Source organism: Rhodamnia argentea, chromosome 8, assembly GCF_020921035.1.
Source record: "Rhodamnia argentea isolate NSW1041297 chromosome 8, ASM2092103v1, whole genome shotgun sequence".
In the NCBI taxonomy this organism is placed as follows: Eukaryota; Viridiplantae; Streptophyta; class Magnoliopsida; order Myrtales; family Myrtaceae; genus Rhodamnia; species Rhodamnia argentea.
The window spans coordinates 3,001,790-3,024,825 of NC_063157.1; the positions used below are offsets into that span (position 1 = coordinate 3,001,790).

The 23,036-nt window shown below is 41.3% G+C and overlaps 2 protein-coding genes across 2 annotated transcripts; both read left to right on the top strand.

The window, feature by feature from the left end:
- Positions 1-8,430: 8,430 nt before the first annotated feature.
- LOC115737991 (disease susceptibility protein LOV1-like) lies at positions 8,431-10,899 on the top strand. Its single transcript, XM_030670473.1, has one exon. It carries the CDS (start codon positions 8,431-8,433, stop codon positions 10,897-10,899), a length of 2,469 nt encoding a protein of 822 aa, XP_030526333.1.
- A 3,575-nt stretch (positions 10,900-14,474) lies between these two features.
- LOC115737990 lies at positions 14,475-17,628 on the top strand. The gene is made up of 5 exons (XM_030670472.1): positions 14,475-14,536; positions 15,196-15,259; positions 15,503-16,561; positions 16,689-17,231; positions 17,344-17,628. The coding sequence occupies exons 1-5, from the start codon at positions 14,475-14,477 to the stop codon at positions 17,626-17,628; spliced, it is 2,013 nt and encodes a 670-aa protein (XP_030526332.1).
- Positions 17,629-23,036: the final 5,408 nt, after the last annotated feature.

Sequence of the window (23,036 nt, forward strand, 5' to 3'; positions counted from 1 at the left end):
CAATAAAGAAAGTGCACAAATCAAGGAATCGGATTATATAGATAAATCGCATCAAATTAACATGACATTATTTATAAAGCCCTATTGGCTTAAAGAATAGTCAATCACAGCTCCGAGGGTAAACAGAGATGATTTTGACATGATTTGCCCATGAGGGGCAAAATCGTAATTTTGCAAAAATCTGGGGACGATTTGTCATAAAGGGAAAAATCGTCATTTTAGAAGAGGTCGGGAGTGAAAAGCATAAAAAATAGGATTGGCTACCTAAATTGACCCATCTCCCGATTTTCGGCATTTTTTGAAATTTTCTAAAATTTTCATGGAATTTTTTGGGACAATTTACCCTTGAGGAGTAAAATCAACAATTTTCTCAAGGAAATTAGGGACAGAAACCCAAAGATAGGATTGGCCACCTAAACCGACCCGTCTCATGATTTTTGACATTTTCCATAAACTCACCGGAACTTTTGGAGACAAATTACCCCTAAAGGGTAAAATTGTCATTTCAGAAATATCAGGAAAAGAAACTTCAAAAGTAGGCTTGGCCAGTTAATTGTGGTCATTCCTCAATTTTTGAGAATTTCTAAACATTTTCAGGAATTTTCTACAATTTTTTTTTTGATTTTCTAAGATTTTTCCTTTTTTATATTTTAAAAAACATTTTTGAATTTTTTATTGAGAAAAATTATTTGGGCTAGGTCAGGTGACTCGGTCCGCTACTTAGAGGAGATCCGCCAGGCCCACGTGAGTCTAGATCAGCCTCACCGAAACGGCGCCGCTTTGCCATTTATGCTAGAATTTTCAAAATTTTCAATTTTTTTTTATCAATTTTTCAAATAATTCCGCCAATCCCTAATCCTACGGCTCGGAGAGCACCACATGGTGCATTCTTGATGCTCCAATCTGGAAGCAAATCTAAGGTCGGGGATGGGCCACGTGGCTAATCCAAGACCCTCTAATCATATGATCGGATCTACGATTAAGATCGGATGACGTGGCTAATCCATACCCGTCCAATCGAAGGCTTCTGAAAATGAATTTTTTTTTATTCAAAAAGACAAAACTTGATCCAACAATCAGAGACGTGACATGTGGCTAAACCTGGGCCGCGTGATCACAAAATCAAAATTTTTTATTTTCGAAAAATGGGATATTTTAAAAAAAAACCATTTTTATTTCTAAAAATACAAGATCGCGACACGTGACATTTCTACCACCGTTGGATCAAGTTTTATTTTTTGTTATTCAGTTGTAACAAACCTCGCTAATGTGGCCACCACGTGACTGCCACGTTAGTGCCACGTGGGCGTTGGGCAGGTCAACTTCGTTGACCAGTCAGCGCTTCATCAGAGAAGACGACCAGCGGACAGCTGAGAGTGTTCCAGCGACGATCAATGGTGAGATCTTGTCCGATTTAGACAATTTAGGTATCGTTGGAATCGTCTCGACGTCAGCTATCACATATCCAAAAATCAGCTTGATCCAACGGTGGAAACTATGTGAAAACAGCAAGAACAGGTTCGGTCACAGCGACAAACGGGCGCGCATCTTGCACGATATCAATCCAAACCAAAGCTACGACTAGCATCCATGAGATCCAGGGATACTCACCTCATATCCTGATTGGCTCAAGGATGTCCAGAATGAGCCAAATATCTCAATGTAGGTTCGGGACTGAACCGTGGATTTTTATGCAAACACAAGACCAAACAAGGATAACAGCGCAATTAGAGATGTCTAAGGAGTAGTTTAAACCAAAGATCTTACGGAATGGTTGAGCGAAGCAAAATCGCTATTAACGGACCTCCGAAAGCTTGAAAATGCACTTACGTTTTCAGGTGAACAAGATGATTCGTTGTACTCCTTGAGATCATACGAAACTTATGGACTTTATTTTGAAGACTTGCCGGCGTTTGGTTATTGTCGACGAAGCTTGGGATCTCCCACCGAAACTCTTCAATCGCCGTTTTTGAGCTCGTGTGGAGGATTTTTTTTCTTTCTTTCCTCTTTTTTTTCTTTCAATAGTGGTCGGCCCTCTTCTTGCCGAGAGTATCCTCTCTCCCTTTTTTATCACTCAGGCTGGCCAAGTCTCCATGCGGAGGTATCATCACTCCCCTCTTTCTCATGCACTCGAGCGTCACTCAAGTGCACTCTAGTGGGTTCAAAAATGCTCCCCACCCCTTTTAGCCAAAGAGTTCAACTTAAAGCTTCTTGGATGCCCCCTTTTTGATATAACAAAGCTTCTTTTTGACCGAAAGAGGAGACAACGATAGTAATGGTGGTGGTCGGGGGATGGCCTTCAGGAATTCGACAATTGCTTTCCCTCAACGTGGCTGAAACACGCTCTTATCATCAAGGTCCGATGGCTTGTTAATTTAACTCACACCACCTGTCTAATGCAAATGTCACATATGCTAAAAGAAAGGAGAGATAATTTTTGTTTAGAACTAAAGTTAATTCTAATTTTTTTATGAGGAAATGTCCAACCAAGATTAGTCAAAATTTAGATATTAACAAGACTCTAGATCAAAGTGGACAATATTACACAGTGGTAGCTCCTAAGTGTTGGGATTAGCGTACAATCGTAGCGAAGTAAAAGAAGCGAGAAAGAGAAAAATTGAGACACGAAATTTTATTCTGGTTCACCCTTGAACTAAGGCTAAATCCAGTAGATGATTCACTATATAAGCACCTCGCACCTCTCGTTATATCACTCAGTTATAAGCGAAAAAGAGTATATATAGTAGTAACTATTCATGAACCCAAGCCTAAACTAGTAACGAAAAATTATGGGCTTAAATCGTAAAAGCCATCTGATGTCCAGAGGACGCTGCTCCCTTGAGAGCCCCGCTAGTGCGGCTCCCTCGGACCCCCGCCCGCTCGGTGTGGAGCGAGACCCGTGTGCTTTCCTATTGCAGGGGAGTATGAACCATACCCCAACATTCTCCCACGTGGTGAATACTTCCCATGCTTCTTTAGACCCAACTCCATTATACACCATTCATATTTTTCTACACTCACTGCCTTTGTGAAAAAAATCTACACTATTCATCCGTGTGTCAACTTTTTCTAACATTATAACTTTCTGTTCTACTTTCTCTCGGATGAAGTGATATTGTGTGTCGATGTACTTTGTTCTTGCATGAAAAGTAGGATTCTTAGCCAAGAATATAGCAATCTGGCTATGACACCCAATCTTCACTCCTCTTTATGTAAAACCAAGCTATTTACACAATCTGCTCGTCCAAATCACTTCCTTAGCAGCATGAGTAAGAGCCATGTATTCCGCCTCAAAAGTAGATAACGCAATCGTATTCTGTCTCTTGCTCATCCAACTCACAGCTCCGCCGAATAAGAAAATAATATAACCGCTGGTTGACCTCTTGCTATTAATGTCACTTCCCCGGTCGGCGTCAACAAAACACTTTAGTTCTAACGCTTGCTGTCTCTTTGAGCTTTTCATGCCTTCATAACATAATTCAAAGTCGGACGTACCGCGAAGATAACGAAGCACCATCTTTGCAGCTATCCAATGCTCTTTCCTCGAATTATAAATATATCTGCTCAACACTCCCACTTCATGAGCAATATCTAGATGAGTACACACCATTGCATACATCAAGCTCCCAACTGCACTTGCATATGGAACTGCTTCCATCTCTTCATATTCCTCTTCGGTCTTGGGACACTAAAACATTGATAATTTGGAACTTGTGGACATGAGGGTCTTCACCGATTTATAGTCTATCGTGTTGAACTTCTTCAGCACACTTTCAACATATTTCTTCTGACTTAACCACAACTTTCCATTCTCATGCTCTCTTTTTATTTGCATATCCAAGATGAAGTTTGTTGGGCCTAAATCTTTCATCTCAAACTGTTTTGCTAACAATCCTGTCACGGTGTTAATCATTCTCATATTATTCCCAACTAGCAGCATATCATCAACATATAAGGTTAAGATAACAAAATCATTAACTAACCTCTTCGAGTAGACACAATGATCAGCATCACAGCGAACAAAGCCAAGCTTTAAAGCATATGAGTCGAACTTCTAGTACCACATTCTTGGAGATTGCTTTAGGCCATACAAAGACTTGTTCAATTTGCAAATAAACCTTCTTTTCCTCTCACTACAAACCCATCTGGTTACTTCATGTAAATATCCTCCTTTAAGTTACTATGTAAGAAAGTTGTTTTTACATCAAGCTGCTTTACCTTCAAATTATATGCAGTTGCTATAGATAAAACAAGTCTTATGGAGTTCCATTTAGTAACAGGAGAAAAAATCTCACCATAATTGACTCCTTCTATCTGCGAGTACCCCTTCGCAACCAAACGAGCTTTGCATCGTTCTATATCTCTATATGCAGACATCTTATTCTTTAATACCCACTTACAACTAATTACCTTCCAATCTACGGGTAATTTTCCCAGACTCCACATTCTGTTTTTATCTAATGAGTCCATCTCATCTTTCATGGCTTTCTCACTACTTGGCATCTTCCGCGCTTCTTGCTTCCTTAACAGTATTTGGATTATCACATGTGACAATCAGAGCATAATTTTCATTCTCGGCAAATAAGGTATACCTCTCGGGTGGTCTTCTCTGTCGTGTGGACCTCCTTAAGGCCAATTCAGGTGGTGCTTCAACTTCAAACTTAGTATCGGAATCTACAATATCATCCTCCACATCGGGCTCATCAGCTTCGGAATCTAAATTTTTTGTTTCAGCTTGTGTAGCCTCTATCTCTCCCCGCAAACTAACATCTAACTCAACCATCTGTGGTTCTTTAGGAGCTTGTGAAACAATCTGATTTATCGTAGATTATCTTAACTTTACATCCCTGCTATAGATAATACGTTTAGTATCAAGATTGCACTGCTTATACCCTTTAATACCATTTTTGTACCCAATAAAGATGCACTCCACTAACTTGCTCTCAAGTTTATTCATCTTTTTTTTTAGCACATGTATATACGCTTTGCAACCAAACACTCTAACATGGGATATGTCCGGCTTCTTCCCGAGCAGTGCCTCAAATGGTGTCTGATCCTTCAAAGCTGATGTGGGAGACCTATTCTTTAGATAACACGCAGTAGCTACTGCTTCTGCTTAAAATTTCAGCTGTCAAACTTGTACCACTCAACATACTCCTCGCCTTCTTCGTGAGACACCGATTAAGCCTCTCTACCACGCCATTCTGTTGAGGTGAATAAGGCATTGTTTTCTGTCTTGCAATGCCACTGGTCACATGGAATTGATCAAATTTCGTTGAACAGAACTCTCCTCCATTATCGATCCGTAAAATTTTGATTTTTCTATCAAACTGATTTTCACCAAAGCTTTGAACTCACGAAATTTTTCAAACACACCATCTTTTCTCTACCGGAAATATATCCACGCATGCCTAGAAAAGTTGTTAGTAAAAAAAAAACATAATACCTTGATTTTCCGAACGATACTACGGGTGTAGGACCGAAGACGTCACTATGGATTAAATCCAGAATCCTTTTCGCTCTCTCTCCTACGAATTCAAAAGATACTCTATTCTGTTTCCAATGTAAACAATGTTCACAAAATCCGAAATCCATAGAACGACTTGGGATTCCATCCACCATCTTCTTTGAAGTAAGGGTCACTAGCCCTTTCTCACCGATATGACCCAATCTCCAATGCCACAACATCGCGATATCTTCTTCAACATGTTTCGTGATATAACTCTAACCACCGATCACTGTGCTTCCCAATAATTTCCATAGATTTCCTTCTTGTTCGCCTATAGTAATCACCATAGATTCACGGGTAAGCTTGTATGAATACTTGTCGATGGTGAAAGTAATGTCGGGATCTACCATAGTTCCCACAAAAATAAGATTCCTGGTAAGATCAGTAATATGCATCACGTCCGGAAGATTCTTGACTATCCTATCTTTCATCTTCGGTTTCACCTTTCGCAACCGATAATATCAAGTGTCGTATCATCTCCCATCTGTATTGTACCTTCTTGATATGGCTCATAACAGCAGAACCAATCTCGATGAGCGTCATGTGGAAAGACGCTCCAGTATCAATTATTCATGCACTGCGGTCAAACTGAGATGAGTTACAAACGAGATACATATCTGATCGATCATCCTTAATTGTATTAGGCGTGAGTTACAAACGAGATGCCTTGTAGTCAACTTGCACTACTGTCATCGTCTTTCTTTGTACAAGACGATGGCGCCTTATCTCACTTCTGGACCCATACTCTTGCTTCTGCAATCCTTCTTCAAGTGTCCAGCTTTTCCGTACTTCCAACACATAATTTCTGATCGATCTCGGCTTTTAGATCTTCCTCTGGACTTATCCCTACCAACAAATCTAGATTTGGTTCTTTTATTGTTCCTTCCTCTTATGAAAAGAGCCTCATTCATTGCATTATCGGAACCCGCTCTCCTCATCTTCTTAGACAATAAAGCGGATACAACGTTCTCAAAGGATAACGCACTAACACCAATGCCGATCGAAACAATTATATGTTCCCATGAATTCGGCGGTGAACATAGCAAAGTACATGCTTTATCTTCCTCATCCATATTAACATCAATAGACACAAGCTGCCCACAGATAGTATTAAACTCATTTAAGTGTGCAGAAAAAGAATCACCTTCACTCATTCGAAGGTTGTACGGTCGCTTCCTGAGAAATAACTTGTTCACGAGTGACTTGCTTTGATAAAGGCTTCCCAGCTTAGTCCAGAGATCCTCCGCCATCTTCTCAAAGTCACGTTCACCAAGATTTTATCAGCAAGACATAGCCAAATCGGGCTTCACGCCTTCTTATCGCTGCTAATCCATGCCTTTAATTGATTTGATGCAGACACAATCTCTTCCTCCTTTGCCTTCTCCTTGGTAATCTCCTTATCTTCTTCAATCTCGTACCACAGATCTCTGTTCATGAACAAAGCCTCCATCTTTAATTTCCATAACTCGAAACCCTTTCCTCCGAACTTCTCCACTTCAATTCGCAATTGACCAGCCGACATCTTCCCAAGATTTGATTTTTTGGATCTCTCTTCACCAAGAAAAAACCCTAACCTCAAACCTAGGCTTTGATACCAAATGTTGGGATCAACACACAATCGCAGCGAAGTAAAAGAAACGAGAAAGAGAAAAATTGAGACACGGGATTTTATCATAGTTCACCTTTAAACGAGGACTACGTTCGGTAGAGGATTCCACTATATCAGCACCTCGCACCTCTCGTTACATCACTCGGTTATAAGCGAAAAAGAGTATATACAACAGTAGCTATTCATGAGCCCAAACCTAAACTACTAATGAAAAATTATGGGCTTAAATCGTACAAACCCTCGGGTGTCCGGAGGGGCTGCCACCTTGAGAGCCCCGCCGGGGCGGCTCCCCCGGATCTTTGCTCACTCGGCGTGAAGCGGGACCCGTGTGCTTTCCTGTCACGGGGGAATATAAATTGCACCCCAACACTAGGGTCTTTCCGGGTGGTATTAGAGCCGACTCCCGACCGCATGTGGGACCACAACGAGAGCACTTGCCTGTAAAGGCACTTGCCCGTAAGGAGTGGAGAATGTGACGACCCAAACCCATTAAGCAACTACTTGGTAGTACGTGGGCTGTTTCATATCACCTGGGGGGGAGTCTTGGGCAAGGTGAAAAGACTTGGGGGTCTGTCCCATATCGTTACTTCAAAAGGCGCATTCGTGAGTTAATCTTAGTTTTTACATATATTTTTCAAAATCACTTTACCCGTTCTTTGTCTAGGCCCTCTGGCCTCGGAGATCACTCTCCCCTTGTCGGACCGGGTTGCTACAATCATAGGTTCAATTTACTCAAATATCGAGTACTTTGACTTCTTATGATGCGCAGAATTCGCGGCTGGAATCGTTACCGTTAACCACGTTGATGGTTAATCACCAAACTTAAACTAATATCAACCTTTTCTTTCGGTTTATGCGCAGAATAACAGCGACCTAAGAAATGACTTTCTGGTCTTTACTTAATGAGAAATCCAGCGCAACACTATCTGGCTCGCTCAAGTTGAACTGTTTCTTGGACGACTTTGCCCATCTTAAGGTTTGTGCATGACTAAACTTTACCCACAAAAAGATCTCACAATTTAAGATAACGAGATAAAAAAATATGAACAATTATAAGAGTTAGAGATGATGAAATTTTATTAATTAGAAGCTGGTGGTGATTGACAGTTGACACCTCCTATAAATCCTAAGCTTGTTTGGGGCAAATTGACTATCCAAACAACCTTCTTCCCCCATAACTTTCGTTCAGACCTCCAGTTTCCTTTTCCTTATGGAGGCATCCGAGGGAACGAGACTGCGAAATCCTCTAGCAAAGACTTTGTCTTGGGTCCGCTCGCTGTCTTCTCGGGGCATACAACGAGGAGACGGCGAGATGGGCCGGATGTTGTCGGCGCGAGAAGTTGGAACTTCACCCCTCGGTGCCGGGAGGATCATCGTAGCTTCATCACCAAGCAACCTAACCCAACCGAGGAAGATGAATAATGAGTTCCACATCTTGGGTCGCGAAAATCTTGTGAACAAGCTTGTGGAGCAGTTGACCATTAAAAGAGATGACGGCGGCAGCCCGAGAGTGATTTCGGTGGTAGGCGAGGAAGCCGTTGGCAAAACAGCTCTAGTGAGGAGCGTCTACAACCGACCAGGCATTAAGAATCATTTCGACTGCTTCGCTTGGGTTCGGGTTGGGCACAAGCCTGACCCGGTTCATCTCATGGTCGACTTGCTCAACCAGCTGAGGGTCTCGATACTGCAAGACGTGGACCGTAAGGACGAGGAAGAGCTGTCCTCTGAGCTCCAACGAGTCCTGATGGAGTGTTGTTGTCTGATAGTTCTGGATGACTTGTGCGATCTCCATCTCATGGACAACAATCTCATAATGTTGCTTGCGGAATCGGGGAATAGGAGCAGAATATTAGTCACGACCCGTAACCCCGACATACCCTCTCAAGTTGATCCGTGGTCCACGCCTCTCAAGTTGATCCCCCTCAATCCAGAACAGAGAGTCAAGTTATTGGAAGAAAGCAGCAGGTCTTTCGACACCGTCATTCGGCCCACGCAACTCCTCCATCTTAAAGAGAAGATTTTTATCATATCCGGCAGTTCTCCTGCAAAGATCCTACTACTTGGAGGACTTTTATCTGCCACCACGGTAGATGGATTCACCGTGCTCATCAATGGGCTTCCCGATCATCTGACACTCCAAGAGGTTGTGCGTTTGAGTATCGATGAACTGCCGGAACACTTGAAGAAGTGTGCTCTGCACATGACTCTGTTCCCTAAGGAATATGAGATTCCCACAAGGAGGCTGTTCAGACTCTGGTCAGCTGAAGAACTAGTATCTTCACCGTTGGAGAACAGCGTAACCAGAGTTGATGCAGAAAAATGTTTCGAGGATCTGGTGTCCAGAAACATTGTCCGTGTAGCTCGATGGAATTGGGACGGGACTGCCCGATTGTGCCGCTTGCCTGGAATGTTGTACGATGTCTTGTATCAGATGGCTAAGTGTAGAAGATTCCTCAAGATCTATGACTGTTCTGTTCAAAGCGATAAAACAAAGTTCGGTGCCCCGTGTATCGCAATACACAGGCGTATTCCTGGAGAAGGAGAAGCAGAAGCGCATGAAAATACGCCAGAAGCAGGAAGAGAGTCTTCAGAAACAAATGCGCAAGGAGCACACAAGGAGATCACTCTCGCCGAGCCATATCAAAGAATGCTGATCGGCAACTCTCCCCCGCAGTTCGGTATTAGAGAACTTCATTCCTATGTGTCATTCAATACTATGAAGGTAGGGAGACAGGCCAGAGAGATAGAGGAGTTGCTTAAACCGCTAGTGCCGACGGACTCAACTTCGCTGAGGGTACTTGATCTCGAGGGTGTCTACAAGCCTTTGCTTCCGAAGGAGTTTGGCAACATGCTGGTGAACCTAAAGTACTTGGGACTGAGATGGACTCTTCTTGAATCGCTTCCGAAGTCTGTGGTGCGATTGTCTCGCCTGGAAACTTTGGATCTGAAGTACACTAACATAACCCAAGTGCCGGTTTCTATCTGGGAGGTAGACAGTCTGCAACACCTATACATGAATGAGGTGTCCTTTGACAAGTCCGTTGATCCTCAACTGCATGCCAAGGAATCCTTAAACTGCAACATCCAAACCATTTGCGGCTTATACATTGGAGTTGAGAGCCCCATGTTAAAAGTGCTGCCCAAGTTGACAGGCCTAAGGAAGCTGGGTCTGACGTGTCATCCATCGGCGGTAAAAGAAGCGACCAAGCAGATCTGCAATCTGAAGATGCTTGAATCCCTCAGATTGCGATCGAAGAATCAATACGGTCAGCCTTCGGGTCTTGATCTGAGTGACATGAGTGGGTTCACGTCTCTTTCAAGCATGTACTTGCTCGGAGAATTGTCCCCGCTAAGCTTGTCGGAGCCGCGCATTCCTCGGAACCTGAGACTACTAACCTTGTCCATGTCGGGACTAAAAGAGGATCCAATGAAAGTCCTGGGGGAGCTGAAATGTTTGACCACTCTCCGGTTACTTGCAGACTCCTACGAAGGCGAGACACTGAGCGTCCTGGAAGGAACATTTCCGGAACTCCGCGTCTTGAGACTGTGGAAGCTGGAGAACCTGACCAAGTGGACCATACAGGCAGCTGCAATGCCGGGCCTCAAAGACTTGGGAATTAAGGACTGCATGAAGCTGAAGACGATCGACGGATTGCGGCAGATCAAAACCTTGGAAGGAATCACAATGGTTAAAGTGCCGGATGTACTTGAGCAAAGCATCAGAGAAATGCGCCCAAATGTGCCGATCCTAGCGAAGGAATTGGTAAAATGTCCAGTGTAAATTTTAGTAGCCATGCACAGGGAACATCTCTAGACTGTGCAAGTTAATAATTCGCTTGATTTAACTCCCAGTACTTGCATTATGTAGAATGTGGAAACCTGCTTCTTTTATGGCTATATGGTGTTTTATCTGTTCAGGAAAAAAAAAAAAAAAAGAATAACAACGAGTGTTGTGTGTTGGATTTTACCTCATACAACATTGTTAAGCTTTTATGGCGTTAGTGGTGATGGAATGTGGGTATCAAGGCTCTTTTTTAGTTCTTGTTGCTAGAACAGCATCATGGCTCATGACGAATATAAGTCTGGGTTCTTTTTTTTTTTGGTAAAGAATATAAGTCTGGGTTCTTGATCATGAACAAAATGAAAAATAAAGAGGAGCAATTAAATGAAGAAGACAGCAGAAGAGGAGAAGAGAGAAAGATGAATGTTAGAGATATACGTTTAAAAGATTCACATCTCGGTTGGTTCTCCTTACCGGGGATAACTCCGATCATTATAATTGATATTGTAGTGTCTTGTCATATTTTGGAGATATCTTATAAAGCTTATAGTACTCTTCATTGTTGAAAACATTCTCGTTCCAGCATCCCGCATCCAATTTCTCCGCAAAATCCTTCCACACTTAGGATCTAGGGACATTATATCACTAAGACTTCGAGTCCGATCACAATTTTTTTTTCCATCAATAAAGGCCCTAGAGCTGGAAAAAAAAATTCCTTACCCGAATTCAACCAGTTTTATCGATAACTTCTGTCCTCGCTTCTGCTGCTTTGTTAGAGGTACAATCGGACTGAAAAAATTTCAAGTTAGGTATCGTAACCAGCATCTTCGAGTCTGTCTCTCCCAGTATATGGCTCGTGTACTGATTCTGCTGCACCCAAAATTTCAAGTTAGGTATCGCAACCAGCGTCTTCGAGTCTGTTTTCCCGAGTATATGGCTCGTGTACTGATTCTGCTGCACCCCAAAGTCAACAAGAGCAGGCAATGACATGACCGTCCTTCCACTTGCAAGATGCTAGGGATGAGCAAACTGAATTGGACAGGCCCTGACTGGCCGGGTTGGTCCGGTCCCTGTTCCCAATAAATGGGACCGATGAACCGGCGGTTCGATCCCCAGTTCCATGGTGAATGGTTCCAGACCGGACCACCCAAAACATATATATATATATATATATATATATATATATAAAATTAGAAACTTTTGAAGAATTACTTAACTTAATTTCTCCGTCTTCTACTCGACACTTACTCCTTTCCTCTTGCTCGATGCTCGCATCTCACCTTCGCAACACAGCTCCGCTCGACGCTCACTCCTCTTGCGGTCCCGCCTCTCGCTCATCGGCGTTGTCACTCTTCTCACATCTCGAGGAGAATGATGCATGAGCATAATCCTGTTTCTGTTGTTTTAAGTATTTTTCTTCCTAATTTAGTTTTTTCTCATTATTTTAGGACTATAAGTACTCATGTAATGATTGTATGACGATCATATGTATGTTTTATTAGGTTGGATATTTGAGATTGAAAGTTGTTGGTTTAGATCCAAGGGTCACATTTCTACAAGCAATTGGTGTTAGCGGATCCACTAGGACCGGATCGGACCGCCGGTCCTGGTCCGATTCCCGATCCTGGTCCGATTCTTGATCCTGAAAATTTGGAAACCAGGACTACCGGTTTGGTCTCCGGTTTCATACCAAGACCAGACCAATCCGGACTATGCACATCCCTAAAGGACGCAACCTCAAATAGAAACCAATAATTTGTTTTGAACATATATACCTCTATCTAAAAAATATACATATGAAATAAACTAACATAAGAGTTTTTATAATCCACAAAAAAACAATATATGCACAACCAGAACTCAGCCAACCCAACAACTATAAAAAAACATACATACAACTCCTTCAGACATTCTAAAAAATCTTACTCTGCAAAGTCCCCGTCGATACCGTTCTCGTTCTATTTGCGACTAACCGAGAAACTAGTAAAACAAGAGAGGAGAATGGGATGAGCAACTGTAGCTGCGTGAGTAGTGTGTCTCTTCAAAGTAGATAGAACCTCCACAGTAAACATTTAGGACTCAAGATATAGCTCGTTTATACCAAAATAAGAATATAACAAGCTTACAAGAATAATATCAAAACAAGTATTAATGGTCCTATTCAATATTGAATCTCATCATATTACATCTCAGAGATCCATTCCATGCTCAACACCTCTCTCAAGACTCTAGATGTGGCTTTCACAAGACCCGTGTAGCTGTGTAGTACTTAGCCCTTGACCCACACATATCAACAATTCAAGACCCTAGAGGTGGCTCCCATGATAGTCGCATCGCTATGTAGCATTTAGCCTTTGATCATCGCATATCAATGGTACAAGACCCTAGAGGTGGCTCTCACAAGACTCGTATCGCTGTGCAGCACTTAGTTCTCGACTACAAGGCTATAAAGGTAACTTTCATGAGACACGCATCGCCGTGTAGCGTTTACTCCTTGATCAATCTGAATCACAACTAATTTAACAAACCAAACATGTAATCTTCATGCAGCACAACTCAACCGCTGTAATATTTTTCATAAAGCATTTCGCAAATCATTCCCGAATTCATTTGACAAACCACCTCGCAAAGTAGTATATAAAATCATCCTCAAACCATTCACATACTAAAATGCAGTGAATTCCTATCCATACTTTTATGCAATAACAATGCCATTACTCAACTAATACATAACTAAACCAAAAATGCTTTCAAAATATGAGTTTGCAAGCTCAAAGAAAAGATAGCACCACTCACCTAAGAGTGCCCAAAACCAACAACACGCAGTTAAACGGGCCGATGATCTCGTAATCCTAACGATTAAACTAGAATCAACATAAAAGTCAAGTAAAATACTACAACAACTACGAATAAGCTATACCATGCTTAAATGTTATCAAAATAACTCCTATGCATCAATAAATGCCACATCCAGAGCGATTATTCAAGCCATTTGCAAGACGGAACTCAAATGTAAAACACTTAAATTCTCGTTCCGACCAAACCGTTGCTTCAAAACAACTCTCGCTTAAACCCACAGCTCTACAATGCCATAATCTACCATTCCGTGAAATCTCAAAGCTCGAGAACTTAAAAATCGGACTTCTTGGGTCTAATTTCACTAAATTTTGAATTTAAGCCCTAACTCCAAATTCAAATTTAAGCTTCAACATTTTCAATATCTCTAATCTTAAAAAACATTGGTTTACTGTAAAGCTGTTGGTTTAAAGAAAGGTGCATCAAATTTCTTATTTAAATTGTCAATATCTGTTTGATTCCTTTGGTCTGTGTTGCTTAATGACCTAATGCCTTTCCTTGCCTGAGTCTAACGAGAAATGACTGGAGGAAGATCGTGCGAGTCTTGATTTTCAGCGCAGTTCATGTCGGGGTTCCTCTTGCTTTTGATGTCAGTACCTTCAATATATGCTTGTAGTTTAAGTGGAGTATTGATAGTTTCGATGATTGGAGATTCGTTTTCGTCGCCACGTCGGTCCGGTGTCAGCCGTAGTGACCGGTACCATTGACGTTACCTTTCGATGGCGGCCAAGGAAATTTCGGTGCTGTTCGTGATGGCTGTCGTCGGAGGCTTAAGATACCGGTAACGTCTTGGATGGATACTGACGACCGGAAAGCATTTATTTAATGGGAAAAAAAATTTGGTCATGGTGAGCTCTGCGTTTGGTTCTCGGTGGGAGTTCAGTGAGGAAGACGCAATGGAGAAGATGGCAAGCAAACGAGATTTCTGAGGGAGGAGATGATCTAGGGGAAAAAAGAAACAACAAAAACGTTTTCAAAAAAATAAAAAATCAAAACAAAACAAAAATGGAATAAAAGGAAACAGAAAGTTGAATTCTTGAAGCAAAAGAAAGAGATGGACCTCTTCTTTCTTCTCTTGGGGTGGTGGAGGGCGGGTGGGGGCAGCAGGCGGGCTGCAGCGGGCGAGCGAACGGAGGCGGCAGCGGGCAGGCGGGTGGCGGCTGCGGGCGGGTGGAGGTAGAAAAGAACAAGATATGTCAATATGGGTTGGGGTCAGATATGGGTCGGGTGTGGGTCGGGATTGGGTATGGGTCATTGAATTTTCATTGCATGAATATGGGTCACAACGGATTAAATAGGTCAATATGGATTGGACCATATTTGATCTGACCCAACCCACCCATTTGACAACTCCAACTTTTATATAACTACCTACTTCCGAATCACATACCCATCATTGGGAGGAAACTGGCTGTCTCCTGATTTTTTTCTTGACCACAGTTTTGCCGCGAAGAGGCAGTCCATCGGGGGCAGCGTATTCAACCGAACACCATGCTATCGATTGGTATGTCGCAAATCAATGAGAACTGAAGACGTTTGATGTGCTTACTGCTTATCCTAAGCTTGACGATGATGTTAACATCAGTTCAGTATTTATTCATTCACAGTCTATTTTTTATGCCTTCTTCGCATTGCTATTTGCTAAGTAGAATTTTGCTTGTTAATCGATAAATCACGCTCCAACTGCTGCTATGGGGCTGCAAAAGCTGCTCATACTCCGAGTCCTTAGTTTCTCTTTCTCCATTAGGCCGTAGTTTTCGTGCTCAAATCATCGGCATCGGCTCATTTGTTGTTGGCAACATTTCTCGCAGCTGTTACCGGCTTGGTCCTTATGAGGGCACGGAGGCAATCGGAGGTGCTCTCTTACTCACGCGACGTGTGGGAGGAGTGGGAGCTGAGAGGCGCGGTGTTCTTGAGCCTCGCCCTCCAAATCGTCCTCATTTGTCTCGGCAACTGCCGCAAGCACATCCGTTGGGCTTGGATCAGGGTGCTCACCTGGTTGGCCTATCTATCAGCTGATTCAGTTGCGATTTACGCGCTTGGCATGATCTCCAATATGATCTCAAAAGTCAAGAACGACGGATCGGTGAGCAAGATGGACCCGCACGTGGAGCTAAGCGCGTTCTGGGCTCCGTTTCTGCTGCTGCACTTGGGGGGCCCTGACACCATTAGTGCCTACGCGATGGAAGATAACGAGCTCTGGCTCAGGCACTCACTGACGCTGGTGAACCAGACAGGCATGACAGTTTATGTCTTGGCAATGGCGTGGACTTATCCTAGCCTATCATTTCCCGCCGTTTTGATACTGCTCCTGGGTTTCTATAAGTACGGCGAGAGGGTTTGGGTCCTTCGCGCCGCCAGCAATGAGCACTTCAAGGACTCCCTCACCAAATCCCAACCTCACCAGAAGTATTCCAACAAGATTGTGGAGGAATGTGAGTTGAAGCGGGCCGAGGGGTACAACTTCGTGCCTCATCATGTCATTAAGGTACGAGATGATGCAGCAATTATGATCGATGGTGCGATACAACATTTTTCATCTGAGTACGAGGACGCTGTGGGCACACTGCTAGCTGCCAGCAACTTGGTCGACACTACTCAGCGCCTTTTTGCAAATCACTTGTTCAGCTTGGAGGAACGCGAAACTTACCTATCGATACTGAAGGGCAGGGGATGGGATTTCAAAATCATTGAAATCGAACTCGGCCTCATCTACGACTTGTTCTACTCAAAGGCGAAGGCGGTCTATACAAGTTGGGGGTTTATTTGTAGACTCGCCATCTCATTCTCGATCTGTGGCGCCCTGGTGCTCTTCTCTCTCAGCGAGAAACGACGATACTCAAACCCGGATCTATTCTTGACCTTCCTGTTGCTAGGAGCAGCCATTTTCCTCGAGTTATATGCACTGTTTCACATTTTTTTTATCTGACCAGGCTGCCTGTTGGCTCATAATGAACAAGCAATCCGCCATTATTCATTTCATCAACCGAATCCAACCGCTAACAAAGAGGCGCAGGTGGTCCAATTCCATGGGCCAACACAGCCTAAAGAGATTGTTCTCCAACCGAAATGACTCCCGCTGGTGGAGACTCCTAAAGCAATTGTGCGTCGATGAGATGGTGGTGAAGTTTCACTGCCAAGACTGCAAGGACGTGACAGAAAATGTCAGAGAACTAATTCTGTTGAAAATCCAAAAGAAAAATACTATGGCTTCGCAGAAACTCTCCTCCTCGTGGATCGACTGGCAAAGCTTCAAATTAAGCACACAAAAGTTGCTGGAACAGTTGAAATGGAGCATCGAGCTGGACTTCGACATGAGCATCCTAGTCTGGCATATAGCAACGCAGCTCTGCAGTGAGACTTCGACTTTAGAGGACAAGTCCTTTACGACTTTAGAGGACAAGTCCTTTACCACGAGTTTGCACTTGTCTCAGTACATGCTATATCTCCTAGTTATGCATCCGTCAATGTTACCGGTCGGAATCGGAAGTATCAGGTTCGAAGAAATTTATAAAGAGACCGATTTGTTTGCGTTGTGCAGCCAAGTGAAAGGGGTGAACACCAAATTCAATCTGGGGTGTGACGAAGGAGGACAAAGTCAAGTATGTGCAGGTCATTGCAAGCCGGCTTGCATCGGAGATCGACCGTCTCTTGCCCAAAGAGACAAAATGGGAAGTAATTAGCGAGGTGTGGGCAGACATGCTGATCTACGCGGCTAACAATTGCAAAGCGAGTGATCATGCTCAGCAGATGCGGCGGGGTGGCGAGCTCATAACCCATGTCTGGTTTCTGATGGCTCATTACGGGCTGACAGACCACTTCCAGATACAGCCCGTCCCGGAAATTGCAGAGATAATAGTGAATTCCTGGTGAATATTGTTGAGGGTCTGCAAATTAGACAGATTTGTACTTTATGGATTTTCAACATTTCAAATACCAACTTTGAGATGAGAACTGTTGTCTTCAGGATCTCTTTGTTATACAGGAATAAAAGTCCATAATCCTTCGACGGACTCGGAACTAGGGACGGTTCACAAAAATTTGCACCTAATGAAATATTTGATGCACTTGTTGGCCTATTGCTCGAGGAAAGATGATAGGATTCCTCTAGGAAAGCACGTTCAGTGAACGTAAACTTTAGTTGGTTAAAACAGAATTTGGGTCACCTAAGAGACCTACACTAAGATAGAAAAGATCAAGAAAGATTTATCAGAATGACAAAATTGAGTGATTTGATAGCATAAAATCGGGAAAAGTATCGAAAAAAAAGTTTTAAATCTATTGAATTGGTACCAATTCAGTCATAAACCTTTTAATTTGATCAATTTAGTCATAAACTCATTACATTAGTATCAATTTTGATCGAAAATCGCTGCTTTACATGGATAGCTCTAACGTGAATTTCTTTTTAAAATTATATTTTAATAATAATTTGAATCTTTATGTAATTTTGGTTTTTTTCTTCTTTCCTTTCTTTTTTACTTTTTTTCCTTGTGGGTGAGCGGACTCGCAAAGGCCGCCAACCGACCTTCGCCCAATCCGGGCATCGTAACCTCGCCCGAGGCCGGCAAGGGCCTCCTAGATCCGATTGCGCGAGAGCCGGCTAGCGGCCTTTGCCGGCCCTCAGGAAAAAAAAGAATAGAAAAGAACGAAAAAAAGAAGAAAAACAGGAAAAAAATATATGAAAATTTCAAATTTTATTAAAAAAATTTTACGTTAGCGCCGGTCTTCTAACGTGGCATGGCCAACGTTCACGTCAACTATTTCCGGCCAAGATTGGCTTGATTGACTCAATTGGTAACAATGCAAAAAAATTTAGAACTAAATTGATACAATTAAGAGGGTCATAAGACTCATGACTGAATTGATATCAATACAATATGTTTATGACTTTTTTGGTACTTTGCCATAAAAGCTTTCGGATGTATTAGATAAAAATGAATACATCCAAAAGTCTGGCAATTGTTGAAACAAATGAAAAGGGACCATAGAGTAATAACAAAGAAAAACTAACAGAGCTGTCAGCATTAAAGTCATCTTGTTGGTTGGCATTAAAAGAAGAATAATTCCCCTTAAGATACTTCAATCTAAGACCACATGCGTAAGCCATCACCTTCCCTTGGGTCATCACTGAGAAGTCCTTAATTTGAGAAATCTTGTGAAAGTCTTATCGTAATTGCTTCTGCTCCCTTCTGAAATTATTATGCACGTCCCATCCGACTTTCGCCATTAACTAGTGGGGATATGATCTGGATATGTGCTTGCTGAGTTGTCATGTTTCCTATCAAAGACTGAAAGGTCAAGTCGGCACTAAATTTTAGTGTTTCAATATATATTCCCAAAAAAGAATTAAGGCCTAATTAATGGGAATCGGTTTCATGGCCGGAGTTTCCATTGTTTGGAATTTGAACCGGGAATCTACTCTGTCAACCCGGGAAGCAGCAGATTCTTTTTTGCTTTTTGGTTTCATCAGCTGAAGGATTGCATAAACGTTCTCGTACTCTTCCGGCCTTTCATAAGTTTCTTCACAAATTGCTCAATGTCATCCTTGACTTTGAGAAAGAGGTTAGTTCCGGTTCAATATTGGTTGGTTTTGGTCCTGGTTCTATCTTGGAATCGGCCTTGGTTCTCGGGTAGAATTGACGGTTCAAGACCCTAAACTATGAATCGGACTGGTTAAGGCCGGTTCAAAATTTCGATACCCAGAACCAAAACAATTTTCTTGCGAATTACCTAGCCAGCTCGGTCCGGTTTCCAAGTTAAACCGGACTGAATGCTCACTCCTAGGTCTAACCAGTAGACAAAGAATGCTGCAAAGTCAAGTCGATGTACTAAATGTTATTATTTCAATAAATATTATCGAAAAAAAGTCTAATTATGGGTGATCGATTTATGGGTGGGCAAGTTCCAAACTTGGAACTTGAAATTTACCTTGTCGGAGCAGGTTTCCGAATTTTGGAACCTAGAATCAACTTGGAACCAACCAATTCTTTTTCTTACTCCAAGTTTCATTACCCGATATTTAGAAAAAAAATATGTCCTTTAGAGTGCGTTTGCTTGGCAAAAAAGGGATAATTAGGAAAATATTTTCCTAAAAATGATTACTTGTGCCACTTACAAAAAATGAACGAAAAATATTTTCACTCTCCACGAAAATATTTGGACATAATTGTTGTCGATATTAAAAATATTTTTAATTGACTAATTATTTCAAGCAATATAAGTTTTAAGAATTTTTTTTCTTCAAATCATTTGTTTTATGTGAAATAAATAGAGCATTAGTCACTAGTTACAAGGAGCGTTCAAGTTAAACTAAACAAATAATAAAATGTTTAAAACACGTAACATAACTATGATTATCTTCACCAAAAAAAAAACTATGATTATAAAAAACCTTAGACAATTAATAGAAAACTTCATCAGATATATTTATTCTATTTAAACTAGTAAAATTTATTTATCAATGGTGTTCTCATTGGAAAGCCAATCCATATCTAATAATAAGAAGAGATTAAATGAAGCATTCACTCAAAGGAATTACAAGATAAAAAGAGATGTACATGACTTGTCCATGTTCGGTTGGAAACTGTTGACACCTAAATTTTGACTAACCTTTTATTTTGCATAAAAATCAGGAATTAAATTTTAGTTCCCACAATAAATAATTAACTTAATTTTCATATTTATTTTAGCATGCATTGCTTTCACATTTTAATCGGACCAACAGTGGACGGATGAGAACTTAATTAAATAATTTGGATCGAGCCTTGAGGGAATGCAAAATTCAGCTAGGCTGTTCTAGCATATTAGTGGCTGAAAATTACAACGAAAGAATGTAGTTTGGACCTTTAATTGAGCTGAGTGTTAGCCCATGGAAAAAGGCTTTCAATTTAATTCATAATATTTGTTCAAGGAGTCAAGCCTATAAGCCCACAAGCATTAGGATTGATGAACAAGAAACCTAACGTGCGCTATAAATAGAGCACTTAGGTTTCACAAAAGGGGGAGCCCCAAATATTGAGAGACGCCACAAAAGTGAGAACTTCGGGAAAAATTTGCGAGATCTGTCCTTTTCTCGAAGGTTTTAGTGCTTCGTGTTCAACTAGTTCCGCTCAACCCAACGAAGTCAAACCGTTCCCCAAGTTTGCAGAACATGAAAGAGGAAAAATCATGTTCTTGAGGAGAGGACGACCAAAGGCGAATTGACAGGAAACGCCACAAAGGAAAATCCAAGGCTGTTTTGTTTTTATTCTTTTGGCAGATTCCACCACCGAGACAAAATCATTGAAGGCCAATCTTCACCGAGAAAGGATCTTGACGTCTCTTAGCCTGACGAGTCCTTCGCTGCCCAGGCGAACATCTAGCAACCTCCAAGTGAGCATCAAGCGAAGCGGTTCTAGTATTGCGTTCAACGAGCACTACGTCGAGCTCACCACCGAGACGTCCACGCCGTCCTGAGTCAGAGTTACCATTGTTCGCTGCACTATTCGGAGTTAATTGTGCTGCGAATCTATACTGGTTCCGCATCGCAACATCGTTGCCGGCTCTCCGACCCGCGAGCTGTTCTTTCTCGACGAAGCAGTCTTTCGATGCCCAGCAAACGTCCACTATCACAATTATCCCACTTGTGTGAAGAGGTGTCCTTGTCTCCTTGAAGTCCATGGTGAAGAAAGCAACTGGAGTTCCTTCCGATCAAGCTTGAATTCTGTTTTTTTTTCTTCTTTTGTTTCCTTCTTGGCGTAATCCTCACCAATTTGTCTTAAAGATTCATATTTGGCACGCAATTTTCACTCAAGTTCGAGAAAGAGAGGAGAGTGCAAAGCTCGCAACCAAGGTAAATCACCTAACTTGGATACTAAGATTATTTGTTTGCGAATTTTGATTGATTGAGTTGTTTGTCCTAAATTGATGCTTGCGTTATCGTGAAATTGTTTGTCCTAGTTAATTTCTGAATTGGTTTGCATGATTCAAAAGTTAACTAGATAATTTTGAGCTTGGACAAAATAACATTCAATTAAAAAGATGCATTGCGTTCTTCCGAAATTTGTGAGTGAATTGTCATATTTGATATGTTCATAGATTGGATTGGGATTTATCCTAGTCTTTGAAATCTCCATGAGATAAAGCTGCTCATCCAAAAAGGAAATTGAATTTTGACACATTAGGCAAGATAATCTCTTTTGAAATCCTCAAATATAATCTCATGATTTTCGAAATTTTTGAGATATTGTGGATGATTCCATATATATCATGAGCATATTTTTGGATATTTGATTTGAATTTAAGATAATCTAAATCTCGATCACATCTTAAAGAAATCGTGCACATCTTTTGGAATATTGAAGATTATCTTGTGTCTAAATTGGAATCCTTAAAAATTCCTTATCATATCTTTTAAACTTGGAAAATTATCTAACATACTTTGAAGATCTCAAGAGATAACTTTTCCTAAATTTAAAAGCTATCGATATCCTTTGCGGATAGGGCCATATGCCCTTTAAAATTTTGGCAATCCCTTATGGGTTTTCGAAATTCATGCGGCCTTGATTGATTTTTACTTTTATGTTTAGCATGTTTATATTCTGCATATTGTTTGCCATTTATTGTCATAAAGTTTGAACTTTAGTAAACAATACTGCCCATAACACATGCTCCCCAATTGTGCCTTGTCCCTCGGAAAACGTACATTAAAGGCAACATATGACTTCGATCTCGAAGTATGATCGTGCCCGTACGTGTGAATTAGATATCAAATCCTCGATCTCGAGGAGCGGATCGCTAATTCCTAAATAGAATTTCAAGGTTTGCCCTATGTATATAGGGACGACGGTAATTCTATAATATATTCACTTACTAACCCTAATCTCGGGGGGTGTTGTGAATAAAAATCGGAATTTCGGATTTAAAGGTGTTTTATGGGCAATATTGTTTATTTTTGTTCAAATTTCATTGTTTTCATGGTTTAAATAAATTCCTAAAAAATCCCAAAAAAAGATGTCACGTTTTCTTAAGCTAAATCACATTTCTCTTCACTTTTTGCATGAAAATAATGTCTAATAAAATTAGGACTTTGAGAAATCAATTTCTTAAGTTAAATTAGATGTTACTTCACATTAGAGTAGTTTTTACCTTTTTTTTTTCATGAATCCGAAAATACACAAAAATATACCAAAAAATACCATCCACGTTGCATAGCATTATAGTTTAGTTTGCATTATTATATTTTCCTTGTCATGCATATTTGCCACGTCATTATGCCATGTCACGTATTTTTGCCATGT

Coding starts and splice junctions, on each gene's coding strand:
- LOC115737991 (XM_030670473.1), top strand. CDS start 8,431: ATGGGCCGGATGTTGTCGGCGCGAGAAGTTGGAACTTCACCCCTCGGT.
- LOC115737990 (XM_030670472.1), top strand. CDS start 14,475: ATGGCGGCCAAGGAAATTTCGGTGCTGTTCGTGATGGCTGTCGTCGGA. Junction 14,537..15,195: donor GTCGGAGGCTTAAGATACCG/GTAACGTCTTGG, acceptor TCTTGACCACAG/TTTTGCCGCGAAGAGGCAGT. Junction 16,562..16,688: donor TCTCGATCTGTGGCGCCCTG/GTGCTCTTCTCT, acceptor TTATCTGACCAG/GCTGCCTGTTGGCTCATAAT.